The following is a 25,268-nucleotide window of genomic DNA, read 5'->3' as shown; positions in this document are numbered from 1 at the left end:
TCTCTCCCTTCCACTCACGGTGTCTCCCCTCTCTCTCTCTCTCTCTCTCTCTCCCTTCCACTCACGGTGTCTCCCCTCTCTCTCTCTCTCTCTCTCTCCCTTCCACTCACGGTGTCTCCCCTCTCTCTCTCTCTCTCTCTCTCTCCCTTCCACTCACGGTGTCTCCCCTCTCTCTCTCTCTCTCTCTCTCTCCCTTCCACTCACGGTGTCTCCCCTCTCTCTCTCTCTCTCTCTCTCTCTCCCTTCCACTCACGGTGTCTCCCTCTCTCTCTCTCTCTCTCTCTCTCTCCCTTCCACTCACGGTGTCTCCCTCTCTCTCTCTCTCTCTCTCTCTCTCCCTTCCACTCACGGTGTCTCCCCTCTCTCTCTCTCTCTCTCTCTCTCTCCCTTCCACTCACGGTGTCTCCCCTCTCTCTCTCTCTCTCTCTCTCTCTCCCTTCCACTCACGGTGTCTCCCCTCTCTCTCTCTCTCTCTCTCTCCCTTCCACTCACGGTGTCTCCCTCTCTCTCTCTCTCTCTCTCTCTCCCTTCCACTCACGGTGTCTCCCCTCTCTCTCTCTCTCTCTCTCTCCCTCCCTTCCACTCTCGGTGTCTCCCTCTCTCTCTCTCTCTCTCTCTCTCCCTCCCTTCCACTCTCGGTGTCTCCCTCTCTCTCTCTCTCTCTCTCTCTCCCTCCCTTCCACTCTCGGTGTCTCCCTCTCTCTCTCTCTCTCTCTCTCTCTCTCCCTTCCACTCACGGTGTCTCCCCTCTCTCTCTCTCTCTCTCTCTCCCTCCCTTCCACTCTCGGTGTCTCCCCTCTCTCTCTCTCTCTCTCTCCCTTCCACTCTCGGTGTCTCCCTCTCTCTCTCTCTCTCTCTCTCTCCCTTCCACTCTCGGTGTCTCCCCTCTCTCTCTCTCTCTCTCTCTCTCTCCCTTCCACTCTCGGTGTCTCCCTCTCTCTCTCTCTCTCTCTCTCTCCCTTCCACTCTCGGTGTCTCCCCTCTCTCTCTCTCTCTCTCTCTCTCCCTTCCACTCTCGGTGTCTCCCCTCTCTCTCTCTCTCTCTCTCTCTCCCTTCCACTCTCGGTGTCTCCCCTCTCTCTCTCTCTCTCTCTCTCTCCCTTCCACTCTCGGTGTCTCCCTCTCTCTCTCTCTCTCTCTCTCTCTCCCTTCCACTCTCGGTGTCTCCCCTCTCTCTCTCTCTCTCTCTCTCTCCCTTCCACTCTCGGTGTCTCCCTCTCTCTCTCTCTCTCTCTCTCTCTCCCTTCCACTCTCGGTGTCTCCCCTCTCTCTCTCTCTCTCTCTCTCTCTCCCTTCCACTCTCGGTGTCTCCCCTCTCTCTCTCTCTCTCTCTCTCTCTCCCTTCCACTCTCGGTGTCTCCCCTCTCTCTCTCTCTCTCTCTCTCTCTCCCTTCCACTCTCGGTGTCTCCCCTCTCTCTCTCTCTCTCTCTCTCTCTCCCTTCCACTCTCGGTGTCTCCCCTCTCTCTCTCTCTCTCTCTCTCTCTCCCTTCCACTCTCGGTGTCTCCCCTCAAATTCAAATTCAAATTCAAGCTGCTTTATTGGCATGAAAAACATTGTGTCAATATTGCCAAAGCAACAATGTATACAATATACATTGTAATACAATTAAAACAATGACAAATAATAATATAGAATGGCAGTAAATAATAACACAAAATTAAATATAAAAATAGTAACAATAAAATGGTAACAGTCAATAGTCGAATGTTATGTATGGTGTAATGCACCACTACCACCACCACCATCATTAAACTGCTATCATTACCATTACCACCCATACCATTACTATTTGGAATGATAAACAACAATAATAATACTAATAACAATAACAGTAAAAACAATAACAGTCATAATAAGTAAGTTACTGCTTACTATGCAGATGTTATTATTCAGTGTCCCTCAGGCTATGGCAGGCAAATACATATTTGGCTGCAAGAGGAGCCATTGCTCCTTCGCCCATGAGTATTTTTAGTTTTTCCTCTGGGTTTAATAAGTTAAAATTTGGAATAAATGTAGTCATTTCTGTGAATAATGAATCTCTTGGTGAGGAATATTTATCACAGTAAAGGAGAAAGTGCATCTCTGTTTCTACCTCCCCTGTCGTGCAGTGACCACATACACGCTCCTCTTTGGGTAGCCATGTCTTTTTATGTCTGCCGGTTTCTATTGCCAATCGGTGGTCACTCAGCCTGTACTTGGTAAGGATCTGTCTCTGCTTCGAATCTCTGACAGAGTAGAGATATTCAGCCAATTCATATTCTCTGTTTAGGGTCAGATAGCAATTTAGTCGGCTTTGGGATTTTGTTTCGTTTTTCCAATGTTGTAAATATGAGTCCTTTGATTGGTTCATGATTTTGTTTATTGGAATTCTTTGTTTTGAAGCAGTGCTGGTGTCAGCTTGGTTGGTTAGGTCCAACACCAGCTGACTGAGAGGGCTCGTTTCTGGGCTCAGCTCTTGGGTTTGAAGTGCTTTAAATTGCAGACTCGAATTTGGACTTGAATTTAGATGTAGCCAAAATTTTAATGATCTTTTCTGTATTTTCATTATTACTGGAAAGCGGCCCAATTCTGCCCTACATGCATTAGTTGGTGTATTTCTCTGGACTTGTAGGATTTTCCGACAGAATTCTGCATGTAGGGTTTCAATTGGATGTTTGTCCCACATTTTAAAGTCCAGTTTATTGAGTGGCCCCCAAACCTCACTTCCGTAAAGAGCTATTGGTAGGATTACACTGTCAAATATTTTGGTCCAAATTCTAATTGGGATGTTGATTTTGAATAATTTCATTTTTATTGCATACAATGCTCTGCGGGCTTTTTCTTTGAGTGCATTCACTGCCATATTAAAGTTTCCCGATGCAGATATGGTCAGACCAAGGTAGGTGTAATTTTTTGTGTGTTCAATTATGGTGTTGTTCAGGGTGAATTTATATTTGTGTTTCTGACATCTGTTTTGTTTTTGGAAAATCATGATTTTAGTTTTTGGGAAATTTACTGCCAGGGCCCAATTATGGCAATATTGCTCTAGAATATTAATGTTCTGTTGAAGACCTTCTTTGGTTGGTGATAGAAGTACCAAGTCATCAGCATATAGCAGGTATTTCACCTCTGTGTCAAATAGTGTGAGTCCTGGGGCTGGAGAATGGTCCAACATGTCTGCTAATTCATTGATATAAATGTTGAAAAGATTTGGACTCAAACTACAGCCTTGTCTCACACCTCGACATTGTGAAAAGAATTCTGTTCTTTGGTTTTTGATTTTTATTGCACACTTGTTTTCTGTGTACATACATTTTATTAAGTCATACACCTTACCACCAAGCCCACTTTGTAGAATTTTGTAGAATAGCCCTTCGTGCCAAATAGAATCAAATGCTTTTTTAAAGTCAATAAAGCAAGCAAAGATTTTGCCCTCTTTTTTTTGGTGGACGTGTTTATTAATTAGTGTGTGTAAGGTGTATATATGGTCAGTAGTGCGATGGTTAGGGAGAAAGCCAATTTGACATTTAGTTATTACATTTTTTTCTTGAAGAAAGGTTTGGATTCTTGAATTCAAAATGCTACAGAAAACCTTTCCCAAGTTACTGTTTACACAAATTCCCCTGTAATTATTGGGGTCTGATTTGTCTCCACTTTTGTGGATAGGGGAGATGAGCCCCTGGTTCCAGACATCAGGGAAGCAGCCAGAAGTTAAAACCATGTTGAACAATTTAAGCACAGCATTTTGCAACTCAGGTGTGCTGTTTTTCAGCATTTCATTTCTGATGTTGTCTAGACCACAAGCCTTCTTTGATTTAATAGATTTGAGCTTTTCATTTAGTTCTTGTTGGGTTATTGGGTAATCTAATGGATTTTGGTTATTTTTAATGACTGATTCAAGGATGTTCAATTTTTCTTTAATTTCTAATTGGTTCTGTTTTAAGTCTTTTTGTGGGATGTTTTTGTATAGATTATCAAAATAAGTTTTCCAAATTCCTACATCTTGTATGGCTAATTCTTGTGGCTTTGTTGTGCTTAAATTGTTCCACATGTCCCAGAACTGATTTTGGTCAATTGCGTTTTCAATTTCATCAAGTGTCTTGTTGGTATAATTCAGTTTCTTGCGTTTCAGTGTATGTTTATACTGTTTCAGAGTTTCAAAGTATTCATATCGTAGCTCTGGGTTGTTTTGCTGCTTATGTTTTTTGTTTGACATTTGTCTTAGGTGTTTTCTAATTGTTTTACATTCATTATCAAACCATTTGTCAGAAACATTTTGTTTTTTGTTTCTGATGTTGCATTTCTTTGGTTTTCTCAAATTTGCTTTCGATGCTGCTTTTTGGAATATGCAGTTGATGTTTAGAGTAGCCGAATTGACACCATCTTTATTGTTTTGGTATTGTGAGTTATTGAAAAACTGTATAGAGTTCATCATTTCTTTTGAGTTCAATGTTTCAATGAATCTCTCTGCACTGTTTGGAGCCCATCTGTATGATTGGTTTATGTTGAATAGTTTATTGGGCAGTTTTTTTGAATGAATATTGCCGGTTAATTTCTTCAAGAACACGTTGATCTGACTGTGATCTGACAATGGTGTCTGTGGTCTGACAGTGAATGCACTAATGGAGGAGGGGTCAATGTCCGTGATGGCATAATCGACTACACTTGTCCCAAGAGCTGAGCAGTAAGTAAACTGACCTAAAGAGTCCCCTCTGATTCTACCATTAAGCATGTACAGGCCTAAGGCTCGACAGAGATGCACTAACTCCTTCCCATTTTTGTTCAGTATTTGGTCAGGACTGTTTCTATTATTTATAATAGGGCTGCTGTACAAAGAGGGGTGACCAAATATGTGGTGGTTACCTCCCGCATCAGTGTAGTCAGGCTCAGAACCTGTTCTTGCATTGAAATCTCCACAAAGAAGCACTTTACCCTCTGCCTGAAATGTAATGATTTCTGTATGGAGATTGTCAAAAAACTGATCATCATAATATGGTGAATCTGAAGGAGGAGCATAAGCTGCACATATGTACACATCATTGTCACAATAGATTGTACCTTTGTTAAGTTTTAGCCAAATGTGACTGGTACCTTTTTTCATTTCATTCAGTGCCAAGTCCTGCTTATGCCAAATGATGATTCCACCTGAGTCTCGGCCCCGTTTAACATTTTTATGTTTGATTGATGGTAGTAAGCTTTCTCTATACCCTGAGGGACACTGAGTATCTATGTCTCCACGACACCATGTTTCCAGTAGGATTATGATGTCCTGTCCCTGGATGTTTTTAATAAATTCTGGATTTGTTGTTTTATAACCAAAATGTGAAGAGTAAAGTCCCTGGATATTCCAAGAGCTGATAGTTAATGATCTCATTTATAATAAGTGATATTCACTGGTTTGAGTAAAGTACATTGAAAACAATACAAAATAATATATATATATATATATACATATACATATACATATATATATATATACATATACATACACACACACACACACACACACACACACACACACACACACACACACACACACACATACATACATACATACATACATACATACATACATACATACATACATACATACATACATACATACATACATACATACATACATACATACATACATACACACACACACCATTATATATAAATATTATTATTATACCGGTGCCAATAAAAAATTAAGAATAGTTCTAAACAAATGAATAAGAATGGAATAAGACTGCATAAAAAATAAGTACAATGCAATCTGCAACCCTGTGTGTGTGTGTGTGTGTGCGCGTGCGTGTGTGTGCGTGCCCGTCTAGCCCAGTAGTCTGCATATTAGTTGCAGTAGTTGGCGCACCTCTCCTATCTCTGATTGTTCTAGGTGTCTTTTGCCAGAGGTTACCTCAGCATATGTAGGCTGATGATCTGAATGATACATGGTGTGGACTGCATCATGTGGTGTACTTCTCTGAAGGACAGTGTTCTGTCCGACCCTGGAGTAGTGGTCAGAGCTGTGTTGTGATGGGCCAGGTCCAGTAGAGATGTGTTGTGACGGGCCAGGTCCAGTAGAGCTGTGTTGTGATGGGCCAGGTGTAGTAGAGATGTGTTGTGATGGGCCAGGTCTAGTAGAGATGTGTTGTGATGGGCCTGGTCCAGTAGAGCTGTGTTCTGATGGGCCTGGTCCAGTAGAGCTGTGTTGTGATGGGCCTGGTCCAGTAGAGCTGTGTTGTGATGGGCCTGGTCTAGTAGAGCTGTGTTGTGAAGGCCCTGGTCTAGTAGAGCTGTGTTGTGATGGGCCGGGTCTAGTCGTGCTGTCCTGAGACGGGTCTGGTCTCGTAAATCTGTGTTGTGATGGGCCTGGTCTAGTAGAGCTGTGTTCTGATGGGCCTGGTCCAGTAGAGCTGTGTTGTGATGGGCCTGGTCCAGTAGAGCTGTGTTGTGATGGGCCTGGTCTAGTAGAGCTGTGTTGTGTTGGGCCTGGTCTAGTCGTGTTGTCCTGATGCGGGTCTGGTCTCGTAAATCTGTGTTGTGATGGGCCTGGTCTAGTAGAGCTGTGTTGTGAAGGCCCTGGTCTCGTAAATCTGTGTTGTGTTGGGCCTGGTCTAGTAGAGCTGTGCTGTAATAAGCCGTGTCTCGCTCTTTTCTCCTGGGGATGGTGGAGGTACTGTTGTTTCAGAAGGTGGGGCGGGGGACCTCTGTTGCTGGGGTGATGGGTGTGTGGGTCCCTGCCAAGTGTTGCATCTTTTAGGTCCTTGGCAAAGGTTCTGACACTGTCCTGATCAAGATGTACATCATCGTATAAGTGTTGACATGTCAGAGTGGGGTGGTGAGCCGTTCTGACGTTGAGTAGTGAGGCACAGTCCACAGTGATCTGTTGATTTATTTTGTCGATCAACTGTCCTGGGAAGTCTTTTCTTGGTAGGAGGGTGGACACAACTATATTGGTTGTTGGGAACACAGCCTGTGCCCGTTCTGCCACTCTTCTCACTGCCCCAGATACATCTTCACCTTTGGCATGAAGGTCGTTTGTGCCAGTGTGGATGATGATGTTGTCGAGGGTGTCAATCCTGGTCTGACTGAGTAGCTGCATTGCACTGTCAGTTGTAGGACACCAGAACTTATACACCTGGTGTCTAGGGAATAATCTTTCCTGGACTAAGAACTTCCCATTTGAATCAATAAGGATTGCAGTTGTGGGTGACTGTCTGGCTGGAGCAGACTGGGAGGATGGTATTCTGACCTTGGCTGGAGCACACTGTGTTGGAGCAGACTGAGAGGCTGGTTGGCTGACCTGGGCTGGAGCAGACTGAGAGGCTGGTTGGCTGACCTGGGCTGGAGCAGACTGAGAGGCTGGTTGGCTGACCTGGGCTGGAGCAGACTGGTAGGCTGGTGCAGTGTCATCAGGCTGTGTGGTGGAGGCCATGCTGGTCTCGGGTTCTGCTTGTGTTATGCCAAGCTGGTGGACATGTTCTCCAGATGCAGAGGACATAATGACTCGCTGCTGGTTGAGGAGGTCAATGTACCTCTCTCTCTGCTCTAGCTGCTTTCTTGTTGTGCTCAGATGGTCTCTGAGGTCATCATTTGTCTGACTCAGTTTGTCCATTCTGCTTTCTAGTTTAGCAATAGATGCTCTGCTCTCCTCCTTGAACTGTTTCATCTCTTCTTTAAGTTTCTGGACAGTGTCCTCCTCTTGAAGCATGTTCTCTCGGAGTTCTATGACCTCTGCTTCAACTAGAGAGAGGGTGTTGTGGAAACGTTGCATAGCAGGTGTTCTTGGTGTTGTAGGCATGTCCTTGGCTCTGTCTGCTGCAGGTGAGGTAGGTAGAGGGACACTGAGGGCTTCTTGCTGGGTCACAGAGACCGCTGGGGCCTGCTTTTCACCGTCATCTCCCTCCTTGACTTTTTCCTCAGTTTCTGAGATGATTTCAGCTTCTGCTTTTAGGGTAGTAAACCTATTCTCAAAAGCCTGGAGGCTTGAATCATTGCCTTGTATCAATACAGTTCCATTATTATATACGTTTACTGTTTGATATGTGTTGCTATGGTCAGCTTCTTCAAAAATGCTGATCTGACATCCTTGGCTGATGCCTCTCTTTTTTGAAAAAGGGAAATGGTTGCAAATAACCCTTTTCCATATGTGCCCTCGTTTGGTATTAAAAATTAAATTTGCTCTTGTTTTGCAACTGGTAAGATCTGCAAACAGGCATTCATGGTTCTGTCCCATCAACAAACCTTTGAAACTTTTCTTAGCTTTCTCTGTTTTGATGTCTGGTGGGTAAACAACTTCCATAGCAACGCTGGTAATGTTGGCTGATGTTGCAATAGAAGTGTTGTTTCTTGTTTAATTGTCTTTTATGTCTTTAGAGGACTGCTTCACCTTGATGTCCCCTTTCCCCCTTTCCCTTTTCTTCTGTCCTTATTTTGTCCCACTTTGTCCCTTCTTCTCTTCTGTCAACTAGACACTCCTTGTTAGCTAGCTAGCTTCTTTTCAGGAGAGTCCTTAGCAACTGCCTAGCAACAGGTAAACAACTTAGCTAGCTAAGAAAACTGTATAATTGTATGAAAAATTGTTACTTTTTCAGAATCCTTTCTTCTTTGTTTGCTGCTTGTTTGGTCTCCTATTCTGTCTAGCAGTTTTCTTTTGTTTTTTTCAATGTACTTTACTCTAAAAACCATATAAATCTCAATATTTTTAGGAGCTCATCTTTTCAGCTGCTGCTGCTTAATTTGGAACTCCGGAACTCTCTCTCTCTCTCTCTCTCTCTCTCTCTCCCTCTCTCTCTCTCTCTCTCTCTCCCTTCCACTCCCCTCTCGGTGTCTCCCCTCTCTCTCTCTCTCTCTCTCTCTCTCTCCCTTCCACTCTCGGTGTCTCCCCTCTCTCTCTCTCTCTCTCTCTCTCTCCCTTCCACTCTCGGTGTCTCCCCTCTCTCTCTCTCTCTCTCTCTCTCTCCCTTCCACTCTCGGTGTCTCCCCTCTCTCTCTCTCTCTCTCTCTCTCCCTTCCACTCTCGGTGTCTCCCCTCTCTCTCTCTCTCTCTCTCTCTCTCCCTTCCACTCTCGGTGTCTCCCCTCTCTCTCTCTCTCTCTCTCTCTCCCTTCCACTCTCGGTGTCTCCCCTCTCTCTCTCTCTCTCTCTCTCTCCCTTCCACTCACGGTGTCTCCCCTTTCTCTCCGTTCAGACTCCGGAGGAGCCGCCCTACCTGACAGTGGGCACCGATGTCAGCGCCAAGTACAGAGGTGCTTTCTGTGAGGCCAAGATTAAGACTGCCAAGAGACTGGTCAAGGTCAAGGTAACTGTTCAACACTTAATGATCAGGAGATGTAGTTTTGTCCTGTCTTAGTTTGGTATGACAGTGACTATAGAATTGGCAATGGATCACAAAGAGTTGTAGCACCAGGCTAGTTGTAGCACCAGGCTAGTTGTAGCACCAGGCTAGTTGTAGCACCAGGCTAGTTGTAGCACCAGGCTAGTTGTAGGACCAGGCTAGTTGTAGCACCAGGCTAGTTGTAGCACCAGGCTAGTTGTAGCACCAGGCTAGTTGTAGCACCAGGCTAGTTGTAGCACCAGGCTAGTTGTAGGACCAGGCTAGTTGTAGGATGTTTATAGATATTTTCATTCCCCCCTATGGTGCCTGTCTCAGCCTCCTCTAGCTACCCAGAGGACTGTTGCTGTTTATGGATAATGATCCTGAGAGAGAGAGGTTTAAATCTGAGCCAGAGGGGATCACGGGTTCTTCCCGAATGACACTATTCCTATGCATGGTTCTCCCCAGGATTATTAACATGGTGGTGCTGCTGAGATTTGTGTTAAAAAAATAATAAATACATTTAACACCTGTATCTGACATTTTCTGCAATCTAGAGCAAACATGTTTTACTGGCTTACAGTTCATATAAGGAAATCAGTCAATTGAAAGAAAATCATTAGTCCCTAATCTATGGATTTCACATGACTTGGCAGGGTTGTAGCCATGGGTGGGCGTGGAAGGGCATAGGCCCACCCACTGGGCAGGGGTGTTGCCATGGGTGGGCGTGGAAGGGCATAGGCCCACCCACTGGGCAGGGGGGTTGCCATGGGTGGGCGTGGAAGGGCATAAGCCCACCCACTGGGCAGGGGTGTTGCCATGGGTGGGCGTGGAAGGGCATAGGCCCACCCACTGGGCAGGGGGGTTGCCATGGGTGGGCGTGGAAGGGCATAGGCCCACCCACTGGGCAGGGGTGGTGCCATGGGTGGGCGTGGAAGGGCATAGGCCCACCCACTGGGCAGGGGTGTTGCCATGGGTGGGCGTGGAAGGGCATAGGCCCACCCACTGGGGAGTCAGGCCCACCCACTGGGGAGTCAGGCCCAGCCACTGGGGAGTCAGGCCCAGCCAATCCCAATGAGTTTTCCCCCACAAAAGGGCTTTATTACAGACATAAATCCTCCTCAGCACCCCCCACCCCTCCTCAGATGATCCTGTAAGTGAACAAGCCAGATGTGGAAGTCCTGGGCTGGTGTGGTCTGCGGCTGTGAGGACAAATTCTATAAAAGCACGTCGGAGGCGGCTTATGTTGCGTTTTATATTTTTGGTCAGTGTAGATGAAGGGGAGGAGACAGGTTAAAGAAGGATTTTTGAGACATGGATTGGCTGTAGATAATGATCAAATCAAAGTTTATATACAACAGGTGTAGTAGACCTTACAGTGAAATGCTGAATACAACAGGTGTAGTAGACCTCACAGTGAAATGCTGAATACAACAGGTGTAGTAGACCTCACAGTGAAATGCTGAATACAACAGGTGTAGTAGACCTTACAGTGAAATGCTGAATACAACAGGTGTAGTAGACCTTACAGTGAAATGCTGAATACAACAGGTGTAGTAGACCTCACAGTGAAATGCTGAATACAACAGGTGTAGTAGACCTCACAGTGAAATGCTGAATACAACAGGTGTAGTAGACCTTACAGTGAAATGCTGAATACAACAGGTGTAGTAGACCTTACAGTGAAATGCTGAATACAACAGGTGTAGTAGACCTTACAGTGAAATGCTGAATACAACAGGTGTAGTAGACCTTACAGTGAAATGCTGAATACAACAGGTGTAGTAGACCTTACAGTGAAATGCTGAATACAACAGGTGTAGTAGACCTCACAGTGAAATGCTGAATACAACAGGTGTAGTAGACCTTACAGTGAAATGTTGAATACAACAGCTGTAGTAGACCTTACAGTGAAATGCTGAATACAACAGGTGTAGTAGACCTCACAGTGAAATGCTGAATACAACAGGTGTAGTAGACCTCACAGTGAAATGCTGAATACAACAGGTGTAGAATTTACAGTGAAATGCTGAATACAACAGGTGTAGAATTTACAGTGAAATGCTGAATACAACAGGTGTAGACCTTACAGTGAAATGCTTACTTAAAGGCTCTAACCAATCGTGCAAAAAAGGTATTAGGTGAATAATAGGTAGGTAAAGAAATAAAACAACAGTAAAAAGACAGGCTATATACAATAGCGAGGCTATAAAAGTAGCGAGGCTACATACAGACACCGGTTAGTCAGGCTGATTGAGGTAGTATGTACATGTACATATGGTAAAGTGACTATGCATATATGATGAACAGAGAGTAGCAGTAGCGTACAAAGAGGGGGTGGTGGGTGGCGGGACACAATGCAGATAGCCCGGTTAGCCAATGTGCGGGGGCACTGGTTGGTCGGGCCAATACCCCGACGAATTGCAACCAATATGAGGGACTCTGAAACAAGTGAATTGAGCCACATTTACTGTCAACCCATGTATATTGAACACTATTCCCGAGAAAAAACACTGTGGATGTTTTAGAATCTGATAACTCTGAGGAGGACGTTGGGAAAGAATATATTGGGTCTTGAGTAGACTGACACCCCATTTCATTGATCCTTAATCCGTGATCCCCAATCCTTAGGTAAAGCTGTACAGTGCAATATGAATGTCAATACACACAATAGGCTGACTGGGGAGGGGATGTCACAGTCCCGTGATAAGAGCTACAACCATAATATTTGCATAAACTCTCCCCAGTTGTGTTCTGTGGGTGTTACTGAGTAGACTGACACCTCATTTCATTGCTTCACATTCCAAACTTGTTTAACATTATCTAGTCTAAATGTCATGATTCCACCAATTGTAACCTTCTGAATCACCATCAAAGAGGTACTTTTATTTTGAAGGCAAACCGCAAATTCCACTATTGTGCCTAATCATTATTGTGGCTAGCTTCACAACATATAACCCGGTCCGATCAAGCATCACTAGCCAGATGGCTGATTATAACGTTAGCTTTGGTCAACAGGGTTAAGTCGCTAGCTAGCTATTTATTTTCATTAAGTGAAATTTCAATAGGCGAACAACAAGTGGCAACCTAGCTAATACTTACAAGGATTCCTAAATCATTGCTAAGAATAATGAAAATGACTGCAGGTTCTACTGGTCATTGTTTTCAGGCTGGTTGTATTGGTGCTAGCTAGGTACCAAGCTAAAACTAGCGACCCCAGAAGATGCCTTCAAACAAATAAAGCTTTATTACCAACGCAGTGTTGTAAACACATCGTTCGTGGCCGGTGGTTGTTTGTTTGCAGACTCTTTTGTACAGCTTTGACAGTGCTACTGATAGTAGTGGTGGTGCAAATTCAGAACACACAACATTCTATAATAGAACTGTGTTATTTGACATGTATCTTTTTTGACACGCAAAGACCCAAACGGCGTTCCTTAGTATGGCGTTGTTACGTTCGCCTCTAGGAAGAGGGACCGCAACACCCTGCTACAACTCCCCGTGGAGTGGAAGAGGTATGGGACTGTAGGTGTGAGTAAGGATGACAAAGGCAGAGAATTACCGTTTAATGGGAATTTATTCCTTCACACGGTAAATTTGGGGAAAAGGGTCTGAATAGAACCAAAGCAAAGAAAGTAAATGTCAAAACCTCCTCTCCTACCTTACCTGCCTACCCACAACTTACCTAACTAGCACCACCTGGCGCACTAACCAAAATACAGGGGATGGTTCGCCCAGGTCTAGTGCATAGACAGTAAACTACTACGGGTTATGTATGCCCGCAGGCCTCTTGCCCAAGGTGCCTTCTCCTTCCCCCCCAGGGAACAAAAACAATTTCAATAACCAAACCACTGCGTCCTATTGACACACAACATACACAACCAATCAGCTCTCTCACTCAACAAATACAGGACACACTATTCATCTCGCTCCTAACAACAACCACCGGATATCACCCTCATCTCTCTTCTCTCAGCAATCATCTGTCCAAAATACAGGACATAACCATCAGCTCTATCTGAGAAACAACAGAACACTGGCTTTTATATCTGGAGAAGGAGTCTAATGGGATACACCTGTATCCTGACGAGGGGGCGGGGTCAACTCCAATTAGCCATGGAGTCGACCAATCAGCTACTTGGGGGATTCCAGGAAGCCATCCTGAAATACATACATACAAATACACAAACCACATGTCACGTTCCTGACCTTATTTTCCTTTGTTTAGTCTTTGTTTAGTTGGTCAGGACGTGAGCTGGGTGGGCATTCTATGTTATGTGTTTCTATGTTGGGTTCATTGTCAACTAGCCTGATATGGTTCTCAATCAGGGGCAGGTGTTTTACGTTTCCTCTGATTGAGAACCATATTAAGGTAGGCTGTTCTCACCGTTTGTCTGTGGGTGATTGTTGCTGTGTCTGTGTTTGTTCGCCACACGGTACTGTTTCGTTGCGTTCATTCCTGTTCGTGCGTTTATGTTCTCATGTTCAGGTCTGTTCACGTCGTTTTGTAGTTTATCAAGTGTTTTTTCGTCTTCGTTGATATTATTAAAAGTATGTATTCAAACCACGCTGCATTTTGGTCCGATCCTTGCTCCTCCTTAGACGAGGAGGAAGACGAGCGTTACACCACAACACAGAAACTGGGGAACGTAACAGTAGTGAAGCTAATAGCAGTGACACTATTACTGTGTAACTCCCGGTAGGGCAACATCTGAAAAATAGCGCACTAGCTAGTGTGTACCGGTGCTCGACCAGTCGCGAAAGCCAACATCACCCACGACAGAGAACTTGATTGTCAATGGCAATGAATTCCATTATCTTGGCTTTAATGGATTTCACCTTTGAGTTGTCTCGCTGAAATGTTCTTACTCTTTCAAATGACTGCTGGACTTGTTGACTGCTCGATCCACACAACAGACATTGTGGGCTAGGTTAGGAATGCTTTTTTGCACGTGTATTGTAAAATTTTACATGGCGTCATTACGTCATGTATCTAAGTTATATAGTTATGCACGTCAGCTTTGACATCGGTTTTGCACATTGGCGTTAAACTAGACATCGGCCAATACCGATGTTGGCATTTTTAGCTAATATCGGGCGATTCTGATATGTTCACCGATTGTATATGGTCCATCCCTAAAACCAATAGAACATGAGGTAAATAAGGGTACTGGTTTCAATGGCATATGGAAGTCTTTATAAAATAATTTCCTCCAAGGATATGGTCAGATTTTGCCGAGGCTACTTTGAAACAAGCATGTCTGATAATACAGTGGGGCAAAAAAGTATTTTTACCATAATTTGCAAATAAATTCATAAAAAATCCTACAATGTGATTTTCTGGATTTGTTTTCCTCATTTTGTCTGTCATAGTTGAAGTGTACCTATGATGAAAATTACAGGACTCTCATCTTTTTAAGTGGGAGAACTTGCACAATTGGTGGCTGACTAAATACTTTTTTCCCCCACTGTATGTAGTAAAACGTTCAGGTTTCAAACAATTAAGTACCTATATGTTTTTTCAAAATGCATACTGCCTCCTGCTCATTGCAAAGTGGTGTTTGACACGTGATTCTATTACCAGATGAGGGGAAAGAAATACAAACCATTTAATCGTGGCCAAACAGTTTTTACCATACAATTGCATTTAGAATTGTTGTGCACTGATTGAGCGGATTGTCTGACAGATGTTCCTCTCAAATGCTTTGTCTGTATGCTGTGTGCATGTGATGTATAAGATATATAACGAATATACACACACCAATTTAATTCCACTAAATTATGCAAATGAACCCGCAGACCGATATGCTTGTCAGATGTATTTCCATCAGCTGGTATTTCATCAGTCAATAGGCTGAAAGCATTATTTAGCAACGGGGTTGGTTTTTTCTCCTGGACAAGTAGCAGGTTCCAATTTTATTTGTCGGCTTTTCTTTTCTTTTTTTGCAAAAAGCTGGCTATTACCGGCTAACGGAAACGCTGTTGTGTGGGCTGCTGGGACAGTGTAAAAGTAAATGTTTTTTTGTATTTTTTTATTAGGATCCCCATTAGCCGACGCCAATGGAGACAGCTAGTCTTACTGGGGATCCCCATTAGCCCACACCAATGGAGACAGCTAGTCTTACTGGGGATCCCCATTAGCCGACGCCAATGGAGACAGCTAGTCTTACTGGGGATCCCCATTAGCCCACACCAGTGGAGACAGCTAGTCTTACTGGGGATCCCCATTAGCCCACACCAATGGAGACAGCTAGTCTTACTGGGGATCCCCATTAGCCCACACCAATAGAGACAGCTAGTCTTACTGAGGATCCCCATTAGCCCACACCAATGGAGACAGCTAGTCTTACTGGGGATCCCCATTAGCCCACACCAATGGAGACAGCTAGTCTTACTGAGGATCCCCATTAGCCCACACCAATGGAGACAGCTAGTCTTACTGAGGATCCCCATTAGCCCAAACCAATGGTAACAGCTAGTCTTACTGGGGATCCCCATTAGCCCACACCAATGGAGACAGCTAGTCTTACTGGGGATCCCCATTAGCCCACACCAATGGAGACAGCTAGTCTTACTGGGGATCCCCATTAGCCCACACCAATGGAGACAGCTAGTCTTACTGGGGATCCCCATTAGCCCACACCAATGGTAACAGCTAGTCTTACTGGGGATCCCCATTAGCCCACACCAATGGAGGCAGCTAGTCTACTGGGGATCCCCATTAGCCCACACCAATGGAGACAGCTAGTCTTACTGGGGATCCCCATTAGCCCACACCAATGGAGACAGCTAGTCTTACTGGGGATCCCCATTAGCCCACACCAATAGAGACAGCTAGTCTTACTGAGGATCCCCATTAGCCCACACCAATGGAGACAGCTAGTCTTACTGGGGATCCCCATTAGCCCACACCAATGGAGACAGCTAGTCTTACTGGGGATCCCCATTAGCCCACACCAATGGAGACAGCTAGTATTCCTGGGGATCCCCATTAGCCCACACCAATGGAGTCAGCTAGTCTTACTGGGGATCCCCACTAGCCGAAGCCAATGGAGACAGCTAGTCTTACTGGGGATCCCCATTAGCCCACACCAATGGAGACAGCTAGTCTTACTGAGGATCCCCATTAGCCGAAGCCAATGGAGTCAGCTAGTCTTACTGGGGATCCCCACTAGCCGAAGCCAATGGAGACAGCTAGTCTTACTGGGGATCCCCACTAGCCCACACCAATGGAGACAGCTAGTCTTACTGGGGATCCCCATTAGCCCACACCAATGGAGACAGCTAGTCTTCCTGGGGATCCCCATTAGCCCACACCAATGGAGACAGCTAGTCTTACTGGGGATCCCCATTAGCCCACACCAATGGAGACAGCTAGTCTTACTGAGGATCCCCATTAGCCCACACCAATGGAGACAGCTAGTCTTACTGAGGATCCCCATTAGCCGACGCCAATGGAGACAGCTAGTCTTACTGGGGATCCCCATTAGCCCACACCAATGGAGACAGCTAGTCTTACTGGGGATCCCCATTAGCCCACACCAATGGAGACAGCTAGTCTTACTGGGGATCCCCATTAGCCCACACCAATGATAACAGCTAGTCTTCCTGAGGATCCCCATTAGCCCACACCAATGGAGACAGCTAGTCTTACTGGGGATCCCCATTAGCCCACACCAATGGAGACAGCTAGTCTTACTGGGGATCCCCATTAACCGACGCCAATGGAGACAGCTAGTCTTACTGAGGATCCCCATTAGCCCACACCAATGGAGACAGCTAGTCTTACTGAGGATCCCCATTAGCCCACACCAATGGAGACAGCTAGTCTTCCTGAGGATCCCCATTAGCCCACACCAATGGAGACAGCTAGTCTTACTGAGGATCCCCATTAGCCCACACCACACGATCCCTACTTTAAAACAATACATTTCAACATTGATACATCACTGTACAACATGATGTGCTTGAGGTGCTATTTCAGGAGTGAGCAGGAGCACAGTAAGTGTAAATGTCTGGAGTAGTCATACCTTTTTAGTCTTGGAAGAGTGTCAGCCTTTTAAAAAGGGATTTTCTAACATTTAGAAGGATGCTCTGTTTGTGTGGGTTGTTATTTCAACAGAGTTAGCAGCACAGTAAAAGTGGAAATGTCTAGAGACTGTATTCTACAAAGATTAAACCAGTTAGATAAGGCTGCGTGTGATCATCCTGAATATTCAGCTTCTAATGAATTCTACTACACTGCTCTGATACATTACATGGGAAAAATTAAAAACACTAAACAGACCAAACTATTTGGTTCTTTAAAAAACCTGTTGTATGTAAAACCACAGGACTTTAAACTTGACCGACAAAAATCATCTGGGTCAGATGGTTTAGACCCTTTCTTCTTTAAGGTCGCTGCCCCTATCATCACCAAGCCTATCTCTGACCTTTTTAACCTGTCTCTCCTCTCTGGGGAGGTTCCCATTGCTTGGAAGGCAGCCACGGTGCCTCCTTTATTTAAAGGGGGAGATCAAGCTGATCCTAACTGTTATAGGCCTATTTCTGTTTTGCCCTGTTTATCTAAAGTGTTGGAAAAACTTCTCAAGAAAGCCAGTCAGTGGATTATTGACGTATATAGCATTATCTCAGGTATGTAATCTGGCTTCCACTCAGGTTATGGATGTGTTACTGCAATCTTATAGGTCCTCAATGATGTCACCATTGCCCTTGATTCTAAACAATGTTGTCCTGCTATTTTGTGTTAAACGCTCTACAACAAAGCTTTCTCTGTGTCCATCAAGCTTTCTCTGCCCTTAACCTTGTTCTGAACACCTCCAAAACAAAGGTCATGTGGTTTGGTTAGAAGAATGCCCCTCTCCCCACAGGTGTGATTACTACCTCTGAGGGTTTAGAGGTTAAAGTAGTCACCTCATACAAGTACTTGGGAGTATGGCTGGACTGTACACTGTCCTTCTCTCAGGACATAACAAAGCTGCAGGCTAAAGTTAAATCTTGGTTTCCTCTATCTTAATCGCTCCTCTTTCACCCCAGCTGCCAAACTAACCCTGATTCAGATGACCATCCTACCCATGCTAGATTACGGAGACATAATTTATAGATCGGCAGGTAATGGTGCTCTCGAGCGGCTAGATGTTCTTTACCATTCGGCCAGCAGATTTTCCACCAATGCTCCTTAGAGGACACATCGCTGCACTCTATACCCCTCTGTAAACTGGTCTCTGTAAACTTCCCCAGAGTCAGATGAAATCGTGGAATACTTTTGTATGTCTGTGTCCAGTATGAAGGAAGTTAGAGGTAGTTGAGCAAGCCAATGCTAATTATCGTTAGCACAACTAATGGAAGTCTATGGGTTTCTGCAGATAGACTTCCATTAATTGTGTGAATGATAGTAATTGTGATAGCGCTAGTTAGTAACTCTCTTCAAACTGCACACAGAGACATACAAATGGTATCCAGGAGTTCATCTGACTCTGGGTCAGTAGATAAAGGGCCTCATCTGACTCTGGGTCAGTAGATAAAGGGCCTCATCTGACTCTGGGTCAGTAGATAAAGGGCCTCATCTGACTCTGGGTCAGTAGATAAAGGGCCTCATCTGACTCTGGGTCAGTAGATAAAGGGCCTCATCTGACTCTGGGTCAGTAGATAAAGGGCCTCATCTGACTCTGGGTCAGTAGATAAAGGGCCTCATCTGACTCTGGGTCAGTAGATAAAGGGCCTCATCTGACTCTGGGTCAGTAGATAAAGGGCCTCATCTGACTCTGGGTCAGTAGATAAAGGGCTTCATCTGACTCTGGGTCAGTAGATAAAGGACCTCATCTGACTCTGGGTCAGTAGATAAAGGGCCTCATCTGACTCTGGGTCAGTAGATAAAGGGCCTCATCTGACTCTGGGTCAGTAGATAAAGGGCCTCATCTGACTCTGGGTCAGTAGATAAAGGACCTCATCTGACTCTGGGTCAGTAGATAAAGGACCTCATCTGACTCTGGGTCAGTAGATAAAGGGCCTCATCTGACTCTGGGTCAGTAGATAAAGGGCCTCATCTGACTCTGGGTCAGTAGATAAAGGACCTCATCTGACTCTGGGTCAGTAGATAAAGAGGATTGTCAAAATCCCCAAAAGATATCTACCCAGTTCATGTTTTTTCTGCCATAACTGTTATGTGTGCATCCCAAATGGCATCCTATTCCCTAAATAGTGCACTACCTTTGACTTTTATAGGTCTTGGTCAAAAGTAGTGCACTATAAAGGGTGTCATTTGGGACGCAGTCCTAGTGCTAAAGTAGCTGGGGAAAACAAGCAGCACCAGACCAAGGTCACTGATATTCCTCTCACTGCAGATTGATATGGGCTGTAAACAAACCCATCTGTTCCTGAGGATCCATTCTGAACTAGATGTCAGACACTCAGAATCTCACCGTCAGACACTTCTAAAGAAATGCTGATTGTTTCCATCATGTAGTTGTTCTTAGGCCTTGACTGAGTCCCAAAGACATCAAACTCATCTTATGTCATGTTCAAACCTGGAATCAAAACAGAGTTCAGACGTGAGCTTGTCAGAGGTGTCAAGAATCTTTACATTAACAGACATGTCTCTGGAGGGCTGGGAAGAGAGAGGCTGTGGACTTTGTCTCTCTCCATGCACTCCTACGCCATGGTATATTGACCATATACCACACCTCCTCGGGCCTTATTGCTTATCTACACCATGGCTGTCAGCCAATCAGCATTCAGGGCTCGAACCACCCAGTTTATAATAAATAATAATTTAACTTTTTTTTTTCTGGATATACATTTTAGACAAAGTTGTCTAAAATCGGTTACTATTGACTTAATTGTATGGTTAAAATGTCACCCTCAACAGTTACATAGACCTGGCACAAGTCATTGGTGTCAAGTAAATGAGAACTTACTCCAAGCCTTGCTATTCAAGGAGACCATGAGATGCCCAGTGAAATAAGACGGATGCGTGAAGGGATTAGGTTATGATATCAATATTCCAGGGGAGTTTTCAACTGGGATATAAAAGCAATAACTACCCCTGGACAGATTAACTTCATGACATAATTAAAGTGGTAATCAGCGAATTGTATATAAATATATACTACTACCAAGTTACAGATTGTTTTTGTTGCACTAATACATTTGCACAAGCATCCTTGTGTGGATGCCAACCAATGTCTAAATAGCAATGTGTGACATCCTTCATTGGATGCATGTAGAGAAGTACAACAAACCCATGTTAGGATTGGATTAACTCACCCATTCAATTGTATTTTTATGTATTTTATTTAACTAGGCAAGTCAGTTAATAACAAATTCTTATTTACAATGACGGCCTACCAAAAGGCCTCCTACAGGGGCCTGGGATCACAACAAGAGAGACAACACTACATAAAGAGAGACCTAAGACAACAGCACAGCATGGTAGCAACACAACATGACAACACAGCATGGTAGCAACACAACATGGTAGAAACACAACATAACAACATGATAGCAACACAAAACATGGTACACACATTATTGGGCACAGACAACAGCACAAAGGGCAATAAGGTAGAGACAACAATACATCACACAAAGCAGCCACAACTGTCAGTAAAAGTGTCCATGATTGAGTCTTTGAATGAAGAGATTGAGATCAAACTGTCAAGTTTGAGTGTTTCGTTGCAGCTCGTTCAAAATCATATCAAATGTATTTATATAGCCCTTCTTACATCAGCTGATGTCTCAAAGTGCTGTACAGAAACCCGGCCTAAAACCCCAAACAGCAAGCGATGCAGGTGTAGAAGCACAGACATGAGCTTGCTGGCTGGCTGCAGCGAACTGAAAAGAGGACGTGTGTGCTTTGGGGACCTTTTAATAGAATGTGACTGTCAGAAGGGGTGTTGTACGTGGAGGATGAGGGCTGCAGTAGATATCTCAGACAGGGGGGAGTGAGGCCTAAGAGGGCTTAATAAATAAGCATCAACCAGTGGGTCTAGAGATGATGCTTGCTGTACCTCTCAAACTGATGTGGACCTCAAAGGGTGGAAGGGCAATCTCCACTTGTTCCCCGGTTGTGGCACTGACCAACAGGCAGCACAACGTTTGTCAGATGTATTAAACTGTCTTCATAAGAGATGGATGCTTGCCAATGATGTCATCTTCGCAAATCATCATGATGTTTATTTTACATTTGTTTTATTCACTTTTTCACCTTTATTTAACCAGGTAGGCCAGTTGAGAACAAGTTCTCATTTACAACTGCGACCTGGCCAAGATGAAGCAAAGCAGTGTGACACAAACAACAGAGTTACACATGGGATAAACAAAAGTACAGTCAATAACACAATAGAAAGATCTGTATACAGTGTTTGCAAATGAAGTAAGGAGGTAAGGCAATAAATAGGCCATAGTTGTGAAGTAATTACAATTTAGCAGATTAACACTGGAGTGATAGATGAGCAGATGAGGATGTGCAAGTAGAGATACTGGGATACAAAACAATAAAAATAAAAACAATATGGGGATGAGGTAGGTAGATTGGATGGGCTATTTACAGATGGACTATGTACAGCTGCAGCAACCGGTTAGCTGCTCAGATAGCTGATGTTTAAAGTTAGTGAGGGAAATGTAAGACTCCAGCTTCAGTGATTTTTGCAATTCGTTCCAGTCATCGGCAGCAGAGAACTGGAAGGAAAGGCAGCCAAAGGAGGTGTTGGCTTCGGGGATGACCAGTGAGATATACCTGCTGGAGCATGTGCTACGGGTGGGTGTTGTTATGGTGACCAGTGAGCTGAGATAAGGCGGAGCTTTACCTAGCAGAGACTTATAGATGACCTGGAGTCAGTGGAGGCAGAAGAGTGTTCTAAAAGGATGGAGTCATGTCTCTTCCACACTGATGACCGGTACTCTATCAATGCGCAGCTGTGGATGGAGTGATCCACCCATTCTGTTTTAACACAGAAAATAAAAAAAATGGTATAGATGCAAAAGAAGCACATTTAAAAAATGTATACATGGCTAAAGACATATAATGATAAACATGGCGCACACAAAGTGAAGGAATGTATTCTTCATCCGAGCTGCTGTCCCCAGAATATTCTTCCTCTTCATCAGTATCTTCATTCACCTGTGATTTCTTTGAGGGACTCCAGGTCTCGTCAGCTCCAGTTGCATCATCCCAATCGATGCTATCACAAAATAAGACAGAATAATAATATAATGATAAATACAAAACCTAAGTACACTACTAGCACATCACAAATACTAAGAACAATCTTACACTTACACACTATTCATTAGGTCATTGACCTCCTCTTCATTTACTTCTATGGTCTCATTAGAGATGCTCTTATACATCAGGCTAAAGTGAAGTGATGGAACAAAAAAAAAAAGAAGGACATTCACTGAATACGATCTGTACAACATTGGCAGACATAAAGGGTGATAATGTCTGAGAATAGTTAATGAAAAATACCTTTTGTGTAGCCTGGTTTCACCTTCTGTTGCCTCCACGGTGCTCCCATCTAGCTCAACCCCCTCCAGGCTCCTCCCATCTAGCTCAACCTCTCCAGGCTCCTCCCATCTAGGTCAACCCCCTCCAGGCTCCTCCCATTTAGCTCAACCCCTCCAGGCTCCTCCCATCTAGCTCAACCCCCTCCAGGCTCTTCCCATCTAGGTCAACCCCCTCCAGGCTCCTCCCATCTAGGTCAACCCCCTCCAGGCTCCTCCCATTTAGCTCAACCCCTCCAGGCTCCTCCCATCTAGCTCAACCCCTCCAGGCTCCTCCCATCTAGCTCAACCCCTCAAGGCCCCTCCCATCTAGCTCAACCCCTCCAGGCTCCTCCCATCTAGCTCAATCTCTCCAGGCTCCTCCCATCTAGCTCAACCTCTCCAGGCTCCTCCCATCTAGCTCAACCTCTCCAGGCTCCTCCCTGCTAGCTCAACCTCTCCAGGCTCCTCCCTGCTAGCTCAACCTCTCCAGGCTCCTCCCATCTAGCTCAACCTCTACAGCTATCGGCTGTACTTCCCTTTGTAGTCTGTACTGGTTTGCAAGCCCTGCCACATCTGACGAGTGTCAGAACCGGTGTTGTAAGATTCGATCTTAGTCCTGTATTGATGCTTTGCCTGTTTGATGGTTCGTTGGAGGGCATAGCGGGATTTCTTATAAGCTTCCAGGTTAGAGTCCCGCTCCTTGAAAGTGGCAGTTATATCCTTTAGCTCAGTGCGGATGTTGCCTGTAATTCATGGCTTCTGGTTTGGGGTATGTACGTAAAGTCACTGTGGGGACGACGTAATCGATGCACTTATTGATGAAGCCAATGACTGATGTGGTGTACTCCTCAATGCCATCGGAGGAATCCCGGAACGTATTCCGGTCTGTGCTAGCAAAACAGTCCTGTAGTTTAGCATCTGCTTCATCTGACCATTTTTTTATTGATCTAATCACTGGTGCTTCCTGCTTTAATTTTAGCTTGTAAGCATGAATCAGGAGGATAGAATTATGTTCAGATTTGCCAAATGGAGGGCGAGCTTTGTATGCATTTCTGTGTGTGGAGTAAAGGTGGTCCAGAGTTTTTTCCCTCTGGTTGCACATGTAACATGCTGAAAGAAATTTGGTAAAACAGATGTAAGTTTCCCTGCATTAAAGTCCTTGGCTGCTAGGAGCGCTTTCTTATTTGCTTATGGCGGAATGCAGCTCATTCAATGCTGTCTTGGTGCCAGCCTCAGTCTGTGGTGATATGTAAAACAGCTACGAAAAATACAGATAGTGTGGTCTACAGTTTACCATGAGATACTCTACCTCAGGCGAGCAATAACTTGAGACTTGCTTAGATATCGTGCACCAGCTGGTATTTACAAAAATACATAGTCCGCCGCCCCTTGTCTTACCAGACGCTGGTGTTCTATCCTGCCGGTACATCATGTAACCAGCCAGCTGTATGTTGATAATGTCGTCGTTCAGCCACGACTCCGTGAAGCATAAGATATTACAGTTTTGAATGTCCCGTTGGTAGTTTAATCTTCCGCGTAGGTCATCTATTTTATTCTCCAGATTGCACGTTTGCTATCAGAATGGAAGGAAGTGGGGGTTTATTCAATCGCCTACGAATTCTCAGAAGGCAGCCCGCCCTCCGTCCCCTTTTTCGCCGCCTCTTCACGCAAATCACGGGGAACATTTCTCAATGTATGGTATTGCAACCAATCAACTGAGCAGCCTGACTTGTTTGCTCATTTTCTATGAACCAATTCATTATCAATCCAGGGGGCTCTAACATTTAACAACTGGCATGAATACTTTTACAAATACTTCCAATGCTCCATCTGGATTCACACATAAGATCAACAAACATTTTTTACATCTTCAACTAGAGTCCTGAGTAAAGATTTTGTATGTTACTAGGCCCAACTTTTGTCACTTTGGCTTTCCTCGTTAATGCCACAATTTTATGGTCACTAGAGCCAATGGGAACTGATATTACTTTGGAGCAAAGCTCTGCAGCGTGAAGATGTGATCAATACAAGCGATTGGTTAACGCTCTAGTTGGTTGAGTGATAACCTAGGTCATTTTACAGGCATTAGTTACAGTTTGAAGCTTCCCTGTTTTTTTGTGTTTTTTTTCCATCTTCATTTAACTAGTAGGCCAGTTGAGAACAAGTTCTGATTTACAATTGCGACCTGGCCAAGATAAAGCAAAGCAGTGTGACAAAAACAACAGAGTTTCACCTAAACAAACGTACAGTCAATAACACAATAGAAAGATCTGTGTACAGTGTTGTATGTAGAAGAGTAGGGAGGTAAGACAGAGTGTACAATTGTGGCCAAAAGTTTTGAGACAAATATTAATTTCCACAAAGTTTGCTGCTTCAGTGTCTTTAGATATTTTTGTCAGATGTTACTATGGAATACTGAAGTATAATTACAAGCATTTCATAAGTGTCAAAGGATTTTATTGACAATTACATGAAGTTGATGCAAAGAGTCAATATTTGC

The 25,268-nt window shown here is 44.3% G+C and overlaps 1 protein-coding gene across 1 annotated transcript in view; it reads left to right on the top strand.

Annotated features, from left to right (window-relative positions):
• Positions 1-25,268, top strand: part of LOC139580516 (AT-rich interactive domain-containing protein 4B-like) — a 301,203-nt gene that overhangs the window by 57,686 nt on the left and 218,249 nt on the right. Inside the window, exon 3 of the mRNA XM_071409282.1 lies at positions 9,158-9,268. Within this exon, the coding sequence (XP_071265383.1) occupies positions 9,158-9,268 (111 nt within the window). The remainder of the gene's footprint in view (positions 1-9,157; positions 9,269-25,268) is intronic.

This window comes from Salvelinus alpinus, chromosome 7 (assembly GCF_045679555.1).
Source record: "Salvelinus alpinus chromosome 7, SLU_Salpinus.1, whole genome shotgun sequence".
NCBI classification, from domain to species: domain Eukaryota; kingdom Metazoa; phylum Chordata; class Actinopteri; order Salmoniformes; family Salmonidae; genus Salvelinus; species Salvelinus alpinus.
This window is presented reverse-complemented; position numbering and strand designations above follow the sequence as displayed.